The following is an 18,518-nucleotide window of genomic DNA, read 5'->3' as shown; positions in this document are numbered from 1 at the left end:
CTCATCCATCTAGCCATCAGAGAAGCTTATCAGCTTGATCAAGCATGACTTCCCCTTGCTGAACCCACCCTGACTACATTTTTTGGTCCTTCATGTGCCTGGAAATGGTTTCCAGGACTAGCTGATCCACCACCTTCCTATGGATCAATGTGAGGCTGACCAGTCTGTCTGACCAGCTCCCTGGGTCCTCCTTCTTGCCTTTCTTGAAGATATGAGTGACAAATACGGGATAGAATATATATCTATATTGGCATGCCATATTGCCAGGACACCTGGGTTGTCATTTTCCTCCTGAGATGAAGTCAGCAATGCTCTCTGCTGCTCTTAAAATTGGAAGATGTGTTATGAATTCCTTCAAGCTTACAGGACAGAGTACTTAAATGTGCAAAAACGTGCAGTCTGGTAGACGTGGCAACACGAAGTGACAACAATGACAGACTGCTTTTACAATCTGTTGCATTATAGTGGCTTGCTGCTGTATTTGTGAGTACCATGTGCTTCACAAGGCATGAAAGACACAAGAATATCTCATATGAGGTCCTCCGTGAATGCTCCAGTCCCTTAATCATCTCTGGGGCCGTTCGCTGGAACTATCTCTAGTACATCCATGTCTGTCTTGTACTAGGGCACCCAGGACACAGTAGTGCAGGTGTGGCCCCACTAGTGCTGGAAAAAGGGGAAGAAACACTTCCCTAAACATGTTGGTAACAACAAAATAATTTACGAACATCAAAATTAAAAATGATAGCCCTGAGTTCCTTCAAGGAAAGAAGAACCAGAGGAAGGAGTAACCAGTGAAGTCCCATTGGGATGTGTGCTGGAACATAAGAAATAAAAGCTGACTGCAGAACGTAGCAGAAAGTAAGCATTAGTGTTGATAAACGAGAAGCTATGCACATGGAGGAAAGTTACCACAACTACAAACTCACAATACCCAGCTGTACACTGGCTGGTTCCCTTTTGAATTTTAAGGAGCTTTCCAAACAACACTGAGAAGTCACAGTTCCCTGCCACAGCTGATTTAGAGGCTAGGAGTGTAACAGCATTAAAACACAATTAGACAAATTATTTACAAAGTCCATCAAGAGCTGTAAGACATGACAATCATGCATAAGCTCCAGCTAAGGAAGCCTTTGAGTGACTTGTTACTGGAAAAAGAAACTGTAAAAAAACACACAGAGTATTACTCACGCAGCATCACTTTTTACTATTTCTTCTTTAATTTTAACATATTCCAGTTGACTCTCCTGATAAATCTTGAGAGAACTCTGTGAAAAGAAGAATGCACAATTAAAACATGTCCTTATGAAGGGTATAAAAAAAATATAGCATTTTAGCTATTCTAATGAAAACAGCTGCATAGCCAAAAAAAGTGTATTCAATTAGAAAAGAAAAAAAAAAAAAAAAAAGCACATTGAAAAGTTATGTTAACTTGCATTTTTTAAAGGCAAAAGTTATAAGTTATAGCAAGAATACATATATGTGTGTGTGTATATATATATGCATCTTTTGAGTATGTGCTTCCAAGACCTATTTGGACAGTAACCCAAAGCTCAAGTCAAGAGCACAGCTACTACAAAGCATATAAATACCCTCCTTTTCCTGAGCAAATGCCATCAGGACATCAGCTATTAATACTTGGTGAGGGAAGAAAATTTAAAGATAAAAGGCAAGTTTAATACAGAAGAAAAACTATGTATAGTGACACAACAGATGTTAATTCTCTGCTTTATATAGGAATTAAACTATAAGAGGTAGTGGGTTAGTTTTTTGGCAGAAGTAATAGTTAATGTCTAGTAAATACCTGTATTAAGGGGAATTGAACAATCATTTTTTTCTGCAGAAGACTAGATTTCAACTCAGAGGTGGGAGAGAAATTAGAAATAAACTCAAATAGCTAATAATCTAAAAGTGTATGTTCAAAATTGTAAAAGAAGCAAAGCACTAACTATTCTGGATAGACTCTCTTTGCACGTTTTTACCAGCACATGTTATGGAGAATTAAGTAATCTAGTAGTACTGAAACAGAAAAACACAGGAATTTGGCTATACCTCCTTCCTTCCTGAATAAGGAAATAAAAAACAAATAATATGATCAAAATCATAGGAACTACAAAAGCCTGAACTTTTTCCCTTATCTGAAACTTGCTAACATTTAATTTGTTTTACCTAAAACCAGAACTCCCTGGTGAAGCTGGAAATAATTGGGCTCACTAAAACCTCCCTCATTAAGATGAGCATTAAACACGTTTATTCTTTCAACAGAGTAAGTGCAAGTTATTTAAACCTTACAAGCACACCTTTTTCTCTTCCAGCTCTGCTTTCAAGGAACCCAACTCTTCCTGGCCCTTTTCCAGAGGCAGGATTTTCTGTAGCATCTGCTCCACTTGACAACGTAGAGCAGAGATCTCTCTGAAACATGAAACGTTATTTAAATTTTTTAAAACTGCCAAAAAAGGGGCACTTTTAAAGCCTAAACTCAATGTTCTGATTCTTCAGGCAAACTTCCAAGTATTTTGCTTTCCCCTATGGAAAAAAGCTCTAACAGATACCCAAACACTTGAAGAGCCTAAGTGTTCTCATTTTTCCATCTAACATTTTACATTCAAAGAACATTCAAGACCTGATTTAAAAACATTAAATGGAGCCTAAAGTTGAAAGTGGGCAGACTGCCTGTACTACACAAGAGTACAGCCCAGCTGCATACACTGAAGTGTCAAGAAAAAGTGTCTCCACAGAAGCAGTGCCACAAAATTAGAGCAGAGTCCAACCACGGGACTTTTCAGCAGGCAGGACACAAAGTCTGTAAAGATGATGCTGTCTTTTCCTCTATAAATAAGTAGAGCAAGTAAGGGTACCCAGTCACAAACTCTATGTCAAAATACTTCAGGCAAACAGGGTCTCCCCAAACAGGCTTATATTTAACCACCAACAAAGGATGAGCTCTGCATTTCCATTCGGTCATTTCAGGCTCTTATGCAATACAGGGCCAGGACAAGTATTTCACACACGTACAGTGAAAGCAGGGCAGATTTCTCCCCTCAAGGGTATCTTTGCTAACTGTGGCCTAAGAGGCATGCCAAAGGAAAGGATCAGTTTAAGAGCTCAATTTAGACTGAGAACCATTGCTATTAAAACAGCAGAATCCCAAAACTGTCGAAGACACAGAGACATCTCAGATATAGTAAACAGTTTAGATCAAACTTACCTTTCAGCAAACTGAAGCTGTAATCTCTTGTTAAGGTCGAAATTTAAAACAGTTTACCCTACGTCCTTAAGTATATTTCAGTCCAATCACCACTTGCAAACAAATATTTAATAATGACTTCCACCCAACAAGCAAATTATGTGTTTGTGTTATGTGTTTAACAAAACATTTCCGTATGTTTAAAGTGAAAAAGCATGGCTTCTGCTTGAAAAATACCTGAGTCGTTATCAGCAATGCACATTTGAAATAGTCCACGTTAAACCATATATAAGACACAACCAGACCTTACGTGCCTAAGTTTAGTTCCAAGGCTCTATTTAAGTCTCCAGTCTGTTCTTTACTAGAGATGCATCCTCTCTTAAATTAAGCCTCAAATAAAAAACCTCAAACCCTCTTATTAGAAATGTTGAAAAATATACTAATTCTGTAAGAGAAATGAAAAATACACCAATTCTGTAAGAAAGCTAATAGAAAAATAAAGGATATCAGTGCATTTCTGTTGATATTCGGTCAGCAAACGACTGCAAGAAAAACAAAACATTAGTCATAAAAGCCAACTGTACTAGTCATTTTCTCAACTGATTTTCACAGTTACATCCTAAGATACCTTTCCTTTTGATTTTTAGATAAATGCAGGAAATAAAAGATCAATTTGCATTTTCTGATAGAAGTCAACATAACCCTTTTCTTTCATTAAGCCACTCAAACCTCAAATCAGACTTCTTTAAAATTAAAACACAACCAACTAGCAATTATATGAAGCTATTAACTATTTTCAGCTTTCAAAAAAAAAAAAAAGAAAGAAAGAAAGAAAGAAAGAAAACATACTATTTGGGTAAAGATGGTGTGTGTGTGTTTATATATATATGCATGTATGTATATGTTTATCACCAAACTAAATCCTAGTTTCCAAACTTAAAAGAATGCCTTCCTAGGAAAGAATGGAAGAAAGTTAGTTCAAAAGACTCTAAAAATGGTTTAATATTTACACTATTCTCCTAAAAGCCATTGGAGTATAACATCTATAACATCTATTCTGACCCAGGTGTATGGTGGCCCAAGGGACAGCACCACGGACAGCTATTCTCTCCTTTTCTTCAAATTTCAGTTTTAAGAATGGAGAGAAGAATGAGGATGAGAACAGTGGCAGTTACTTCTGCGCAGAGAACGCTGCATTACTTTCTCTTGCAACAGTTAAAGAGTCATCAAGTAAGACAAAAAAGAAAGTGGCTGGGCTGCAACTAGATAGAGCAGAGGTAAATCCCACAGGAAGCGAGTGCATAGGCAAGATGAAGGGGACACAGTTTCAGGGTAGGAAAAGCAATCTATGAAAGCACAAACAGAAAAGAAGCTTTGAATAAAAGGGTCTGAGTAAAAAGTGAGGGCTCTCTTAAATCCTTTCTGGAAACCAGATTAGCTAAAGCCAGATTTACATTTATCTGGGAAAGGGTACTTAAGAAATAAACCATTACAATTAGGAGACATGGCAAGGATATCATGCCATGATATGAATGCATACGTAACATGCCACAAAACTTTATTCTGTACAATTTTACATTGATGGTTATTGAGAAGAAGTGGAAGCAATCCCAGAAGACGAAGAGAACTATGAAAACATTTTAGAACCTTATTGTTCTGACCGTCATACAGCCTCACTTCTACATATTCTGATATTTAACTCCAGCAGCATTTCATACCTGATAAGACTAAGTTTTCTTGAAAAGGTTTGTATACACCTGTGCTTGACTTTTGGTTCTCATACTACACAATTAGCAACAGACAAAACAAAATAAATCCCTTCAAAGAGCTTCTTCTGCTAAATACCTAATCATAATAATAAATAAGGTACATAAAATACCTTGTTTTTACTACTACTACTACATATAGACATTTTAAGACATAAATAAAGAAGCCTTTAAATCTAGATGTAGTATCTGTTACTGAAAAAAGTTACTTGCATTTAGAGGACGATTTAGTTTTGTGCAGTAATGAATATCTGCATTCCACAAAGCATACTTGGCGTATTACTTAGAGAAATTAAGAACAGTAACAACAACAACAACAACACACTCGCGCAATTGTACTTACTCGCCATTGATCAGTTTTTGCTTCAGTGCAACTAATGCTGCTACATATTCATTTATATTCTGTAAGGAAGAGTCTCAAGTCGGTAAAGAAGTTCCACACCAAAAACAGTACCATACACTGCAAATGCCCCCTAAACTGATTGCTGATGTTCTATACAGAATAATAATCTGTTTTTGTGACTTCTCTTACAGCATAAATTATTGTTTACTAAAATATGCATTAATTTTAAGGTTTTCATACAAATACATGTGAAGAACGCAGACTCCACACGGAAGTATGCATACTTAGATGAAGCTTTACTACAATAGTTCTTCAAACTCTGCTTTTGCGCTAGATTATAAACAAAAATCACTAACTTTTTCTGTCAAAAGTCAAGCTTTGGAGAAGTATTTCTAATAAACAGCATCTAGTACATTTGAGGTTACGGATTTCCCAGACTCATAATTCGTAATAATTCTAGGTGTGTTTGAAGACCTTCTCTGCCCTGTGAACTCTCAGCTGGGCCTTCCTTTCATTTAAAGGGGAAACAATGATCATCCAAACAGTCACGCGATACATAAAAAACCCGACACTCGTTTAAAAGCGCTTAAAAGAGCGGCAGAAAGAGCCTTCTCCCACCGCACCGAAGCCACCCGGAAAGGATACGACGAAAAATTCACTAGCAGGTCCTTCTAGCCATGCCGCAGAGCCTGCGATGCAAAGACACGAGCCACTTTTCCGCCGCACAACACACCGCACCGCTCCGCACCCCGCCGCTCCCCTCACGCTCACCGCCCGAGCTCCCGCCGCGCCGGGAGCCCCCCGCCCCTCCAACGACCCGGCCTAAACCCCCTCCGCGGCGTCCTTAAGCCAAGATCCCGCCCCGGGCCCTCCGGCGCCACGCCGGCCGCCGGTACCTGCTGCAGGATCCCGCAGTTCGCGCAGACCCCGGCGGCGGCCGCGGCGGTGCCGGCCGGCGGCGGCGGCGGCGTCTCCCCCGGCATCATGGTGCCCCCCGGCGGCCCGCGGCCCCCCGCCCAGCTCCCTCAGTGTCACAGCCGCGACGCCGCCCCAGCGAGGACCCAGCGCTCCTCCGCCTCCCCGGGAGCGGCTCCGCCGCTGCCTGACTGGAAGCCGCGAAAACGGTGCCGGGAGGTGGGCTTTCAAGGGCGAGCCCGAGGGACGAGGTCCTGGCACGGGCTGAGGAGCGGCTGCCTCTGCGGCCAGGGCTGGCATTTGGGGTTTTGGGGCTGAGCTTCGCTGAGGCCGCGCCGAGCGGCGCAGGACCCAGCTCCGCCCGCCCAGCACTCGGCTTTGCTCTGCCTCCGCCGCTGGCTGGCGGCGAGACAAATCGTCTGTCCTACTGGGCTGGTCGGGTCGGTACCCGGCAAAACAAACCACGATGCGGAGCAGCAGGCTAGGTCCCAGGGCTCCTGCAGGGCAGGGAATTGAAAGTGCTCTGCAGGGAAGTTTTGTTAGGTTGGTTGCCGCCCGATACACTGTGCTTATGAAGCTGAAGCAGACTTCTCATCAAAACTATACTCTTCAGGAAGATGCCCTAAAATCATTCAGTGTTCTCAGACAACAAGAGCAACAGCAAAAAGTAAATAGATGAAAGCATCTAACTGTGATTGCTATGAAGGCTTGCCAGCTGCTCATTGACTAGTTGTGCAGCAAGGCGCAAGAGCTTGGGTACTGCCTGGTACAAGCTAAGATTCTTTAGAACTTAGTCACAAGCATTAATCCATTTTGCTTTCAGTCTTACCAATGCATTTCTCAGCTAGCTCATCAAGCAACATGTCCAGTGGCTTAGGGATCCAGTCATAAGTATGGATCTTGAAAATTTCTTTTTTTAGCCTGGAAACTAAATCATTGCATTTTAGCTTGTCCTATGTTTTCCTTAAAAATGCCAACAAAAACAAACCAAAAATAAAACAACAATAAAAAAACAAACCTCCCTCAAAACCCCTCATATATTAACACACTTTTCTTATTTGCTGAACTTCCAAGTATTTTGCAGTTATTTAATATACACTCTGCATTTTCAACCAGGAAATTTAATATTTCTAAAATTGTTACACCGAACTTCCTCTAGGAACCTGCAATGAAAGAAAAGGCACTTATAGCTCCAGTAATAAGTTTCCAAAATATGAGACCTAACGACCCAGAGGAAAATACTGTCATGAAAAATTTAGCCAGAAACATCTTTTTTTCTCCAAAAAACTTCTCTAAAATTTAGCAAACTTTCATCGTGACAGTCTCATTAGTTCATCAGATTTGCTTTTCAGTCAGTAAACTCAAGGAAAACACTGCTAGCACTATGTTTCAAGCTGCTACAATTACTATAAAGAAAAAAAAATAATTATGACTCAAACTACTACCACTGATCTGGGGAACAATCACATTCAAATACGTCCCCTATCCAATTCATAAATGAAGTACTGAGACCAAGAACACAACTTCAGGATGAAAGCACCTAAGTGGATTAAATAATTAAGCAAACAGGAACAACTTTGGGAATGAAAGATTTGATTACAGAACTAACTACTTGATGGTGTATCATCTTGACCATACGTATTCAGTACCAGATTTGCCCTCCACGGTACAACACAGTGTCTCCACATATCACTCTTTTGTTCAAGTTGTAAATTTTTTTTTTCTATAAAGTTGGACTTTGCCACATTAGCATTAACGTTGAATTTAAGCTCTTACCTCTTTATTTGGCAAGTTGAAGAGGAGCTCTCTGTCAAAGCATCCTAGTAAAGCAGGATCTGTAGAATCCGGTCTGTTGGTGCCTCCGATTACCACAGTCTCCCCTCTGTTGCCTATGCCATCCATAAGCGTCAGCAGTGTTGAGACAATGGAACTAATAGGAAAACATAGGGTGCTTTGCTCAGCACTCTCGACTCCAACAGATGCTGCTGATGGCAGCTGACCTATATATACATATTCAGAAAAAGCAGTATTTTCCTGCTTTGAAAGTATTCTGTAGATTAACTAGGAAATGTGTGATCTTCTGAAGAAGCACACAGCTGTAAGGTTTAACCACCAGCCCCTCTACATCCCACATACTAGTGGCTCTTCTTGCCTGACTCCTTCCCAGTTGTCTCCCCTTTACTCTTTTTAGGACATAAAACATTCCTAGATCTCATTTTGCCCCAGTGACCAAAAGGGAGCCTGACACTCATGCACTGGTCCTTTGGGAGGGTTTTAAATGCAATGGACATTGACATACAAAGCATGTCTTTCCCTCAGAACACAGGGAGGAACGAAATCTCATTAGGACCACGTTCTCCTTAGGATAATATACCTCCATTTTTAGGAAAGCCACGCTTAGACACCTCCACTAAAATGGCCTGGGACCACACAAACACACATTTACCTCTCTAAAGTTCTTAGTACTTTCTAAGTTAAGACAACATTAAAATACTCCCAACCTAGAAACGAGGAAGAAAGTCTTAAAACCTATACAAAACATGTGCCTAAGTCCTGTCCTAAGTCACAGGACTCTTCATAATCTGACAGCTATTTCTGGTCCACTGTATGTGGTTTGAGAGATGCTTTGAAGATTCAGGGCGCTGAACATGTGCAACTTTTACCAGACCCATGACAAAGTTCAAGAGCTCCCTTCTGTCCTAGTGCCTGGTGGGGGGAATTTGGTGCTCACACTGCTTGCAGAATGACGCTGGCATTGCCGAAGAGCGAGGGCTGGTGCTGTGCATGCCTCATTACACAGCTCTGTCTGCCTACTGCTTAAATAAAGCTGCCAACCTCCAAGGCTTGCTCGAGTAGCGACTTCAAGCTGTGGGCCCCCCTGGCCACGCGTAAAATTCCTTCAACCGAGACCAGTGGGACAGGAAGGTGAGCAGCAGCCTGCAAAACACCACTGGGGAAGGCCAAGTCGTACAATGTGAACATACAACACCAACTGACTTTATTGAACAGCTCCAAACACAATTTGAAGACTGTTTTGTGGAAGCAGAACACACTGAGCTGTTCTGGACCTGCTAGGTGCAAGCAGGGGTCAAGCTTCCAAAGGGCGTTTGCATTGTTAGGTTCTCCATGATCTATCTCCAAGATCGTTTAAGGACTGCACCTAGGAGCAATATTCAGAGTTCTTACCTGTTTTTTTCCTTCACGTTCTCCCACCTAACCACATCTGCTCCTCTTTTACTGCTCAGCAGTTTGCCCCATTTCTGTGCCGGAGTGTAATACTGCCCTTCCTGTACTTTCAACAAGACAATAAATGCTCCACTCCACATTCCTGCTCTTGCCCCCTTTCGATCATGCTCTTTGTCACCGAATTCTATCAAACTTCAACAGTCACCATGATCACAAAGCCTGTAAGAATAGGCAAGTGGTACAAAACTTCCCACAAACAATGACAGCAGACTTGTGCTCAGCTTGGGCTGACTTCCAAAGGTGGTTAGAAAGGATCCACTGGTAGCAGAGATCCTGCTTCATGCAACATGTTTCAGCTCACTGAACTCTGAAGGGTATGAGAAAGAGGCGAGTGGACCTTGTGCAGTGCTTTTCCTGACAGAAAGACAAGAGAACTGGAAATGAACCATCAGTTAAAGGGATGCACGGTGCAGAATTATGAAATGCCACCTGGCTAGTACAGGATAAGGAAATGTAGCATTTTTGGTGGCTCCTCAAGGGCTTCTCAGCCAAAGCAAGGCTACGAGAACTGCTAGCCTGAAGTTAGAAGTCAGTCATCTCAGTTATAAAAAATGGCATCTCCTTCTAAAGAGCTCTGGGGAGTTCAATTAACAGTGTAACTGAAAGAGGCTGCCTTGCTGGCAATGTTTAAAGACAGTAACAAATGGGTTTTCTAAATGATGTCTGCTTTTTCAGAGAGGTTTTGATTTACGGCCTACAGTATTTGGGCCCCATGGTTTGCATCATACAGGCTGTTCTCAACAGCTGGAATGTGTTTCGCTAAGTACCCACGAGCTTTTTGTGCGAGAAATCCCTCTAAGCAAACACAAAGAGAAAACAGACTGCTGCTTAAAACCGGCAGCACTGCTGCCAATCTCCAGTGCTGCACCTCATCTAGGGGAGAGCCGAGCATCAAAGTGCACCCTGATACCCTAAAAACCCCTGGCAGGGATGGAGACATGTCCCCGCACCTCTCCCACCGCCACACCGAGCGGGCAGCCCAGTCACGGGTGGATCCGTCCCACTTCAAGGCACGGAAGGCGAAGCTGATCGCCCTGTCACACCTGGATTTATCCCCGAGGCATCCCAGGCCTCACAGCCCCGGGGAGGGCTGAGCGGGGAGGGCCTGGCAGCGGCGGCCGCGGTGCCTCAGCCTCCCTTCGCAGGGAGCGGGATGTAGCCGCGGCTAGCAGCTGGGAGTGCCCGGGGCTAGGTTCCAGTCCTTGCCGTTGTGCACGTTCACAGGCATAAATACATCGACCATAGCCCGCTCCCTAACCTGGCAGCTTTTTTACCACCCCTGAGTTTCAGTCAGGTGCCCAGCGGCTGGCGCTGAAGGAGGAAATCGCTGCGTGCTCCGGAGCCCCTGTGTTTTATATGACATAGATCTTGCAACAATTTAGAAAAGGAGCTAATACACTGGTTCATATTCATACTGGTGCCTCAGTGGTGGAAGGTGCTTATTAGACTGGCCTAGAAACCTGAAGTGGTATGTTCAGGTATGCTAGCTAGTGTCCCAAAAACTCAGCCCTGCAGAATGCAGTCACAGGGCAAAGATAACGCAGTCATAACAGATGAGGAAAGAAGCTAGGAAGCACAAATGGATATTTTTATGGTGTGCACTTTCTGAGCAACTCCAGCTGTCTTGTCTGTGATTCCTCAACTTCATGTTTATTAAATACAGGATTTTTTCAAAAAGTCACCTTAGGGAACAAGATCAGCAAACCATATGCACAATCCCATTAAAAATGTCCAGCATACAGCTAGGTAAAAACATCATACAATGGGTGAACAATTGGCTGACGAGCAGGGGACAAAGGGTTATAGTAAATGGGGCTACACTGGGCTGATGGCCTGTAACCAGTGGGGTCCCCCAGGGCTCCGTTTTTAGGGCTGGTTCTTTTCAATGCTTTTATAAACGATTTGGATGCAGGACTAGAAGGTATTTTGAGCAAATTTGCTGATGATCCTAAACTGGGAGGATCCTAAACTGACTCCATTCAGTGTGAAAAGGCCTTGCAGAGAGATCTGGACAGATTGGAGAGCCGGGCGATCACCAACCACATGAAGATTAACAAGAGCAAGTGCCGGGTCCTGCACCTGGGACAGGACAACCCTGGCTGCACATACAGACTGGGAGATGAGACGCTGAAGAGCAGCCCCTCAGAGACGGATCTGGGTGGGAGTTTTGGTTGACAGCAAATTGAATGTGAGCCAGCAGTGTGCCCTGGCAGCCAGGAGGGTCAACCATATCTTGGGGTGCGTCAAGCACAGCATTGCTAGTCAGTCAAGGGAAGTGATTGTCCCGCACTGCTCTGTGCTGTGCAGCCTCACCTCAAGTACTGTGTGCAGGTCTGGGCACCACAGTACAAAAAGGAAGTGAAACTACTGGAGAGTGTCCAGAGGAGGGCTATAAAGGTGATGAAGGGCCTAGAGGGGAAGACATAGCTGAGGTCACTTGGCCTGTTCAGCCTGGAAAAGAAGAGGCTGAGGGGAGACCTCACCGGAGCAGAGGGGCAGGCGACGATCTATTCTCTTTAGTGACCAGCGATAGGACCCAAGGGAATGGTGTCAAGCTGCGACAGGGAAGGTTCAGGCTGGACATCAGGAAGAGGTTCTTCACTGAGAGGGTTGTCACACACTGGAACAGGCTCCCCAGGGATGTAGTCATGGCACCAAGCCTGCTGGAGTTTAAGAAGTGTTTTGACTGTGCTCTTAGTCATATGGTCTGAATTTTGGGGTAGAGCTGTGTGGGGCCAGGGGTTGGACTCGATGAGCCTTGTGGGTCCCTTCCAACTCGGGATATTCTATGATTCTAAAAATCTGTGACATTAACCAAGTTGGAGAACAACTTAGAGAAAAATGAGGTTGACTCCTTTGTTACTTTTCAATGTAATAATACCTTAACATTTATTTTTTCAATATATATTTTTTTTCCTCCTGTGTTTGCCTTTGACACATAACCAAGACAACAAGAATCGGATAAGCTGCTCACAAATTTTTTTAAACTTCATACCATTTTTTAAAGTGTAAGACTGAAAAATGACAACAACAAAAAAACAAATGGTGGCTCACTTTTTATTGATATGTATCAAATGACACAGATGAAAGAAGAAATTGTGCATAGTACACAGATATTTGGACACATGCTAGAAAGCCACATATTAAGAAATCTGAAACATACCTAAGGAAAACAGACGCAGGGATTGCACAGTTAGGTATTCAGTATCACTAGGTGTTGTGTATGTCATGTGACATAACACAACAGCAACATATCCTGCTGCATATTTTAGCACAGCTGATGCAGAATTTTATTTTTGAAAAATTAAACCTTCCCTGCCTTATCCTTAAGTTAAAAAACTGACAAATTCATAGAGAATTTTTTCTCTGCCTGTTTGAAGAGGTATCCATTGTCAAATAGAATATTGCTTTCCATTTACTTAAGTATATTTATCACCAGCAATATAGTATTTTTTAATGAAATATAATTATCTCTAGGTCAGTAGTAAACAATTTATTAGACTAGAAGGCTTTCTTGTAACTAGCTTTTCATATTAAAATGGTATTCTCTGGTATCAGTAAGATTGACATTGTTAGAAGCAAGACTAAGCTTCACGTTAGAAAGTTTCAGTAAGCAAATCTTGCTTTGCTTCAATTTTTGTTTATTTTTAATAGGCAAAAATTGTATGTTTGTGGAAAGTGTTTCTTCCACATACTTTCTCTAGGGTGTTAGTACAATGAAAGCCCCTTGAGGTGCTCTCAGTAAATTATAAAAAATACCTCCTGCACTAACGTAAAGGAGGCTTACAGGTTTTTAAAGCACGTAAAAATACCACCTGCACTAAACTGCACTAAGAGGTTTCTGAAGGATTTGCATTTCATATACAGGTGTGTTTTAAGCCCTTTATGTAAGGTGCAGTGGAATAAGAGCACCACAGATTACTTCAGAAAAATATATTCCAAATAGCTGAAAAGGGACATTAAAAATTATTAAGTTTTCAGTTATTTTCTTTTTAAAAGAGGTACTGGAAGTGTTTGGAAGATGTTCAAATCTACACTTTCTCTAAGCAAATGTTAAGAGATTTGTTAGGGTGCCTGAGTAATATCACTATGCATTTAAGAAACCACAGTATTTTGATGCTTAAAGCATTCCTTAATATTGATACAAGAACTCTAGTGATGTGAGATTCTGGTTAAAGGGAAGAAAAACAAGTGAGAGGGATATCAGGCCAAGGAACTTCATTTATATAACTCATTAATGATCATTCCAATATTCTTTCTTATCTTTTCAATTGATCTCACAACAGGTAAGTTAAACATTTTCACTGTATTTTTCATTACATTAAACTCTTTCAAATGTTTTACTGATATCCAGATGTCTTATCTGATGTCAAAAAAAATATCAAATTAATAATATTACTCAATGGATACATGCCAAGTCCACCTATCCCAGCTTCCGTGATATGCAGAGGGACTTAATATGCAGAATTTCTATGTAGTCATTCAATGGAATCTTGTTTCAGCTGCTCTTGCTGATTTCAGATACTGGTGTTTATTCCCCCATGCATAATTCTGAGCAGTCTAATATACAAGGTCTCTAAAATACGTCAGATCTCCAGAACAGAAACACAGGCAGATAGAATTCTTTTCTTCTCACTATAGAGACAAACATATAGGTGGAAGTGTAATCTATTGAGTTCTTACTTCACTTTTACTTGCCTAAGGAAAATCCTTATCTCCAGTGCCCCGCAGTGCAACAATGGTAAGGAAACAGCTGATTTAGGAAAGACTTGAAACAGCTTTATTATTTAGACATTAGCAGGCAATGGTATTATCATTACATTATTATAAATAATATTACAGTATCATGGGGAAAAAAAATGCACCCATGGCCTTAACTTTTCTGTGTGGCACATTGGGGGTGCACACTCAGATCTTCCATAGTGACTTGTATAAATAATATCATGTGTACACCCCACCAGTGTGTTTTCTTTCAGCTTCTAACTTCTTTGGACCATCAAAGCAACCAAACTTGTGAGGTCAAGTGCAGCTTTATCTTGACATTTTACTTTCATTCAATGCTGCTTGGCCAACTGTACTGCAAACAATCTTTTATTTTGCTATCAGCTGTCAAAGGGTGGTAGGGTCGGTCCTTATCTGATTCCTCCCTCTACAAGTTATAGACCTCTATCATATTCCCCCTCCCACTCTCCTAAATATATTATTTTCCAGAAGGTTTATGTAAGTCATTCTTTGTACAGAAGTCATTGCATGCTTTTGATCCCTTTTTTTATTTCCCTTTCATGAACCTTTCCCCATTTTTCTCTATACTTTTTGAGATGGAGGAACCAGGTTTGTGCATGATATTTATCAGTTTATACACTGTCTTGGTGTTTTCTCTATTTTATTCTTTACTGCTTGCTTAGAAGTAATTAATAATTAATATGCTTTCTTTTGCACTACTGGGCAAAGAGAAGAGATTTGCATACAACTACCTGTAATAACTGTTACAGCAGTTCAGGGCTCTTCCTTTTAAATATGAAGATAGGACTGTTTCATCCCATATGCACTACTTTATATTTAACTTCCTGGAATTCCATCTGCCATTTTTTGCCTCAGTATCCTAAGACTCTTCTGCTTGCAGTTCTTCTCAGTCTGCCATTGCCTACACTTCCCAAAAAAAAACATTGTACCATCAGCATACTCTGAAACTGTTTCCAGAGCCATGAAAAATATGCTGCACAAATCAGATTCCCGAACACATCTGTATGGAACTTTACTGTTGACTTCCTTTTACTGTGAAATTGGAATTGATTTCTACTGCAATTTCATGCCATTTTAGCCAGTTATTTACCCCTGCAGGTATTTATTCCCTGGCAGTGTATCTTTAAAGAGCTTTTGATGAGTGACCTTTTCAAATACCTTCCAGAAATCCATCATCAGCTTTATCTCCCTTAGCCACAAGCTTGTTGATTCCTTAGAATTTCAGTAGAATTTTAAGGCAGTTCTTCCCTTAAAAAAAAAAACACTTTTGGTCTGTCTCATGGTGTAGTTTACATTTCATCTATCACAATTTGGGATTTTCAATTTTAGACTCAAATTTTTCTTTTGGAAGCATGCTTTTGAAGAGCTGTCCACAGCAACAGGCTCCCTTGTCCCTGCTGTTTAACCATGGCAGGTTTCTTTTTCCCCTGGTAAACATTTGCTCTGAGCCTCCAATACCATATCCTTATCAAGCCTCCATGTAGCTCTCAAACACTGTTACTTCAGATGCCCCTCATTTTTTAACCAGTTTCTTCATTTTTAGGTAGTTTCCTTTTTTATTATTATTTATTTTGAATGAAAGCACATATTGGTTGGCTCTTTCTCCCTGCCTGTAAGGTCCTTATGTATTGAAAGAACAGTCAATGGAGACAGAACATCTCTATGTGCTGCAATGGACTGAGTCCGTGGCACCTCAGAACTCTTCCCATGCTTTCTTGTGTACCCCTACACATTACTGCATCATGCTACTTCTTCTGGCCACACAGACTGTAAGCTCCATGGCATTTGGAAACACCTAGGAATAGGTTCTTTAAAAATCACCAACTCCAGGAAATCCTTTGCACAAGAGGATATTGGGGTTATGCAGGAAACTTCAACACCTAGACTTGCAGCTGAGTGGCTGGAGCCTATTTCATCTTCCTCATCAGAATTTCTGCTTCATAGTAACCTTGTTCTCTACATGTCTAGGCATTTTCTGAGAAGTCAGTGAGCCCAACATGTGTTGACTGGTCCTTAAAAATCACCATACCATGATGTCGGCTCTGGAGTGAATGTGTTTTTCTATTAACAGATTCATCTTCCTAGTTATGTTGGCTCAGATGGTTATGGTTAAGGATTCCCTTCCTTCTGCTTCCCTACCTCATCTCCCCTCTCCCTTGATGGAAATACTATTTACTAGCATACCTGCAGAAAATAGATCTGTGGCTGTCAGGGCCCTCAAGGCATCTTTTGCCGTCCCCCCTCACCATCCTGGGGGTTTGGCTCTCTGGGTTCAACACTAATGTATAAAAGTAACCGTCAGGCCTTGAGAATCCTTAAAGGCTGTCTCCATTCCTTCTCTCCTGAGCTGCTTTAAAATCCATGCTCTCACCTTTAGTGTCTGCCTGACCTATGTTGAAGGTATGCTTGTACATACATTGTCACTCACTGGTTTGGGCTGTCCTGTCTCTACAGGTTTGCTGGACAACCTGGGCTGTTGCTTGAATTGTTATTGAACCTGAAGTGTTATTGAAAAACATATATACGTTTTAAGGGAGGGAGTAAGCTTTAGTGGGGAGATCCTTGCTTCTATCCCTGCACTGAAAAGGAGAAAAGATGAGGAAAGGATAAAAAGACACTTTTGGCCAAACTAAGGAAGAGAATAAAATCAAATGCCTACACAGAAATGCTGGACAATTATGGTAGGCTATAAGGAGTAGATGGAATTGGCCTGATGCAAATTTAAGAGAAGAAAGGGGAAAAACAACAACAACAACAACCACAAAAAAGAACAGTTTAGATATAAAGGGGAAATGGACAACCATATAAATCCCCAATACCCTTCTGTATAGAAATCCTCAATACCTTGCCATAAGTACTTAGAGGTTGGACTCGATGATCTTGAGGTCTCTTCCAACCTAGAAATTCTGTGATTCTGTGATTCTGTGAAGTCTTGTGCGAACCTTGCCATTTATGAATCTTTAAATATGTCACTATTCTGATTTTAGCAAACATGACTGAATTATTGCATTAAGTAGGCTAATGATTAAGTGATGATTAAGTGCTGCTAAGGAAAAAAAAATCATACAATCTAATTTGTGATTTACCGCAAAGGTATTAATTTAAATCTTAAATTGCTGCTAAATCAAACCTGTGTAAAAATTTCATCCACAACAACTCTGTATAGACCCAATAACTTTTGCAGCAGCACATATAGGTGCAAATTCCTATAGTGCTTTCCATACCACAACTGCATTTTCTTGGTGATGGCAAAAAAGAGTGTGGATACTAGAGTGGTAGTGCTATTCATGTAAAGCAATGTTAAAAATCTGTAGCAGTTCTATGTGAGTGTTATGGTCATGTCTCTTCAGCAGTGACAAAGAACATGGGAAGCAGAGGACTACTGCAAATACCTTGTCAGCAGCAGGAAAACCACACATCACCTGTGAGAGGACGCATTAGGTCTGCTGCTACCACATACTTTTATTCCTAACTCAGATGAAAAAAATACATACGGCAAAGCACTTCGTATGTATTCATAATCCATGGCAAAGCATGTAGCACATTTATAAGGCTGTTGCTGTACTGGTTTGCAAACTTCCTTTGCAGCAGTGGCAGGAGTCTGGGGCGCATTGCAGCAGCGAGAGTTTCTGCAAAAGGCCCACGGTTTCTTTAAGGTGTTTCAAGCCATGAACTTGACTGACTAAGAAGGGAAGAACTATGTTGCAAATTGAACCTTGATCTGAGAACTGGTGAGGGTGTGGAGGGCAGAATGCAGCGCCTGTGTGCAGTCCTCTTCCTCGGAGGTGCTGTTCTTCAGGGCCGCAGTTGCTATGGTACTGCGAAGTTACTCAGCAGTGTTTAAAAAGATCAGCAGCTCTGTGAGGACGCTGGAGCTACACCGCAATGGCAAAAGTATAGAACTGTTCTGTAGATGTACTGTAACCATGGCACTAAACCTCTGCAGGGAAGTGTGAATCATACAATGGTTCAACATTGGTGCTGAAAGCCGCATTATGACAAAGCATGCAGTTCTGTGGAGTATTTGTAGCTGGAGCATGACAAGATTTGTCTGCAGCACTGACTGCATTATGGGAAGCTTGTGTGGGCTTCCCAGCAGAAGCTGAAGTTAACCGAGGCTCCGAAAGGCAACCAGTGCAGTGAGCCCACTGGATGGCAAAGACACAGATGGCAAGTTTATTGCCAAGCGAGTGGCCAACTCACTGCCAGTGCTGACACTTGTCGCTGTTTCCCTTCCCTTCCCTTCCCTTCCCTTCCCTTCCCTTCCCTTCCCTTCCCTTCCCTTCCCTTCCCTTCCCTTCCCTTCCCTTCCCTTCCC

General features: G+C 41.7%; 2 protein-coding genes across 4 annotated transcripts in view; one reads left to right on the top strand and one right to left on the bottom strand.

The window, feature by feature from the left end:
• ICE1 (interactor of little elongation complex ELL subunit 1) overlaps window positions 1-6,304 on the bottom strand; it is a 35,563-nt gene extending 29,259 nt beyond the window's left edge. For 2 of the 3 annotated variants that reach the window (XM_035316731.1, XM_035316732.1), the window contains exons 1-6: window positions 6,193-6,301; window positions 5,297-5,355; window positions 3,695-3,729; window positions 3,209-3,227; window positions 2,301-2,412; window positions 1,192-1,268 (exon numbers count right to left, since the gene is read on the bottom strand). In XM_035316731.1, coding sequence (XP_035172622.1) covers window positions 1,192-1,268; window positions 2,301-2,412; window positions 3,209-3,227; window positions 3,695-3,729; window positions 5,297-5,355; window positions 6,193-6,282 — 392 coding nt within the window. In that variant the 5' untranslated portion in view covers window positions 6,283-6,301. Of the gene's footprint in view, window positions 1-1,191; window positions 1,269-2,300; window positions 2,413-3,208; window positions 3,228-3,694; window positions 3,730-5,296; window positions 5,356-5,941; window positions 5,986-6,192 lie in introns of all 3 variants that reach the window. The other variant, XM_035316733.1, reaches the window with a different exon arrangement.
• An 11,781-nt stretch (window positions 6,305-18,085) lies between these two features.
• The window catches only part of NFX1 (nuclear transcription factor, X-box binding 1), a 53,272-nt gene continuing 52,839 nt past the window's right edge, over window positions 18,086-18,518 (top strand). The window contains exon 1 of the mRNA XM_035316141.1: window positions 18,086-18,094. Within this exon, the coding sequence (XP_035172032.1) occupies window positions 18,086-18,094 (9 nt within the window). The remainder of the gene's footprint in view (window positions 18,095-18,518) is intronic.

The sequence above is a fragment of the Oxyura jamaicensis genome, chromosome 2, assembly GCF_011077185.1.
Source record: "Oxyura jamaicensis isolate SHBP4307 breed ruddy duck chromosome 2, BPBGC_Ojam_1.0, whole genome shotgun sequence".
NCBI classification, from domain to species: Eukaryota; Metazoa; Chordata; class Aves; order Anseriformes; family Anatidae; genus Oxyura; species Oxyura jamaicensis.
Note: the sequence above shows the minus strand (reverse complement) of the source record. Positions and strands in the feature narration are given on the sequence as shown.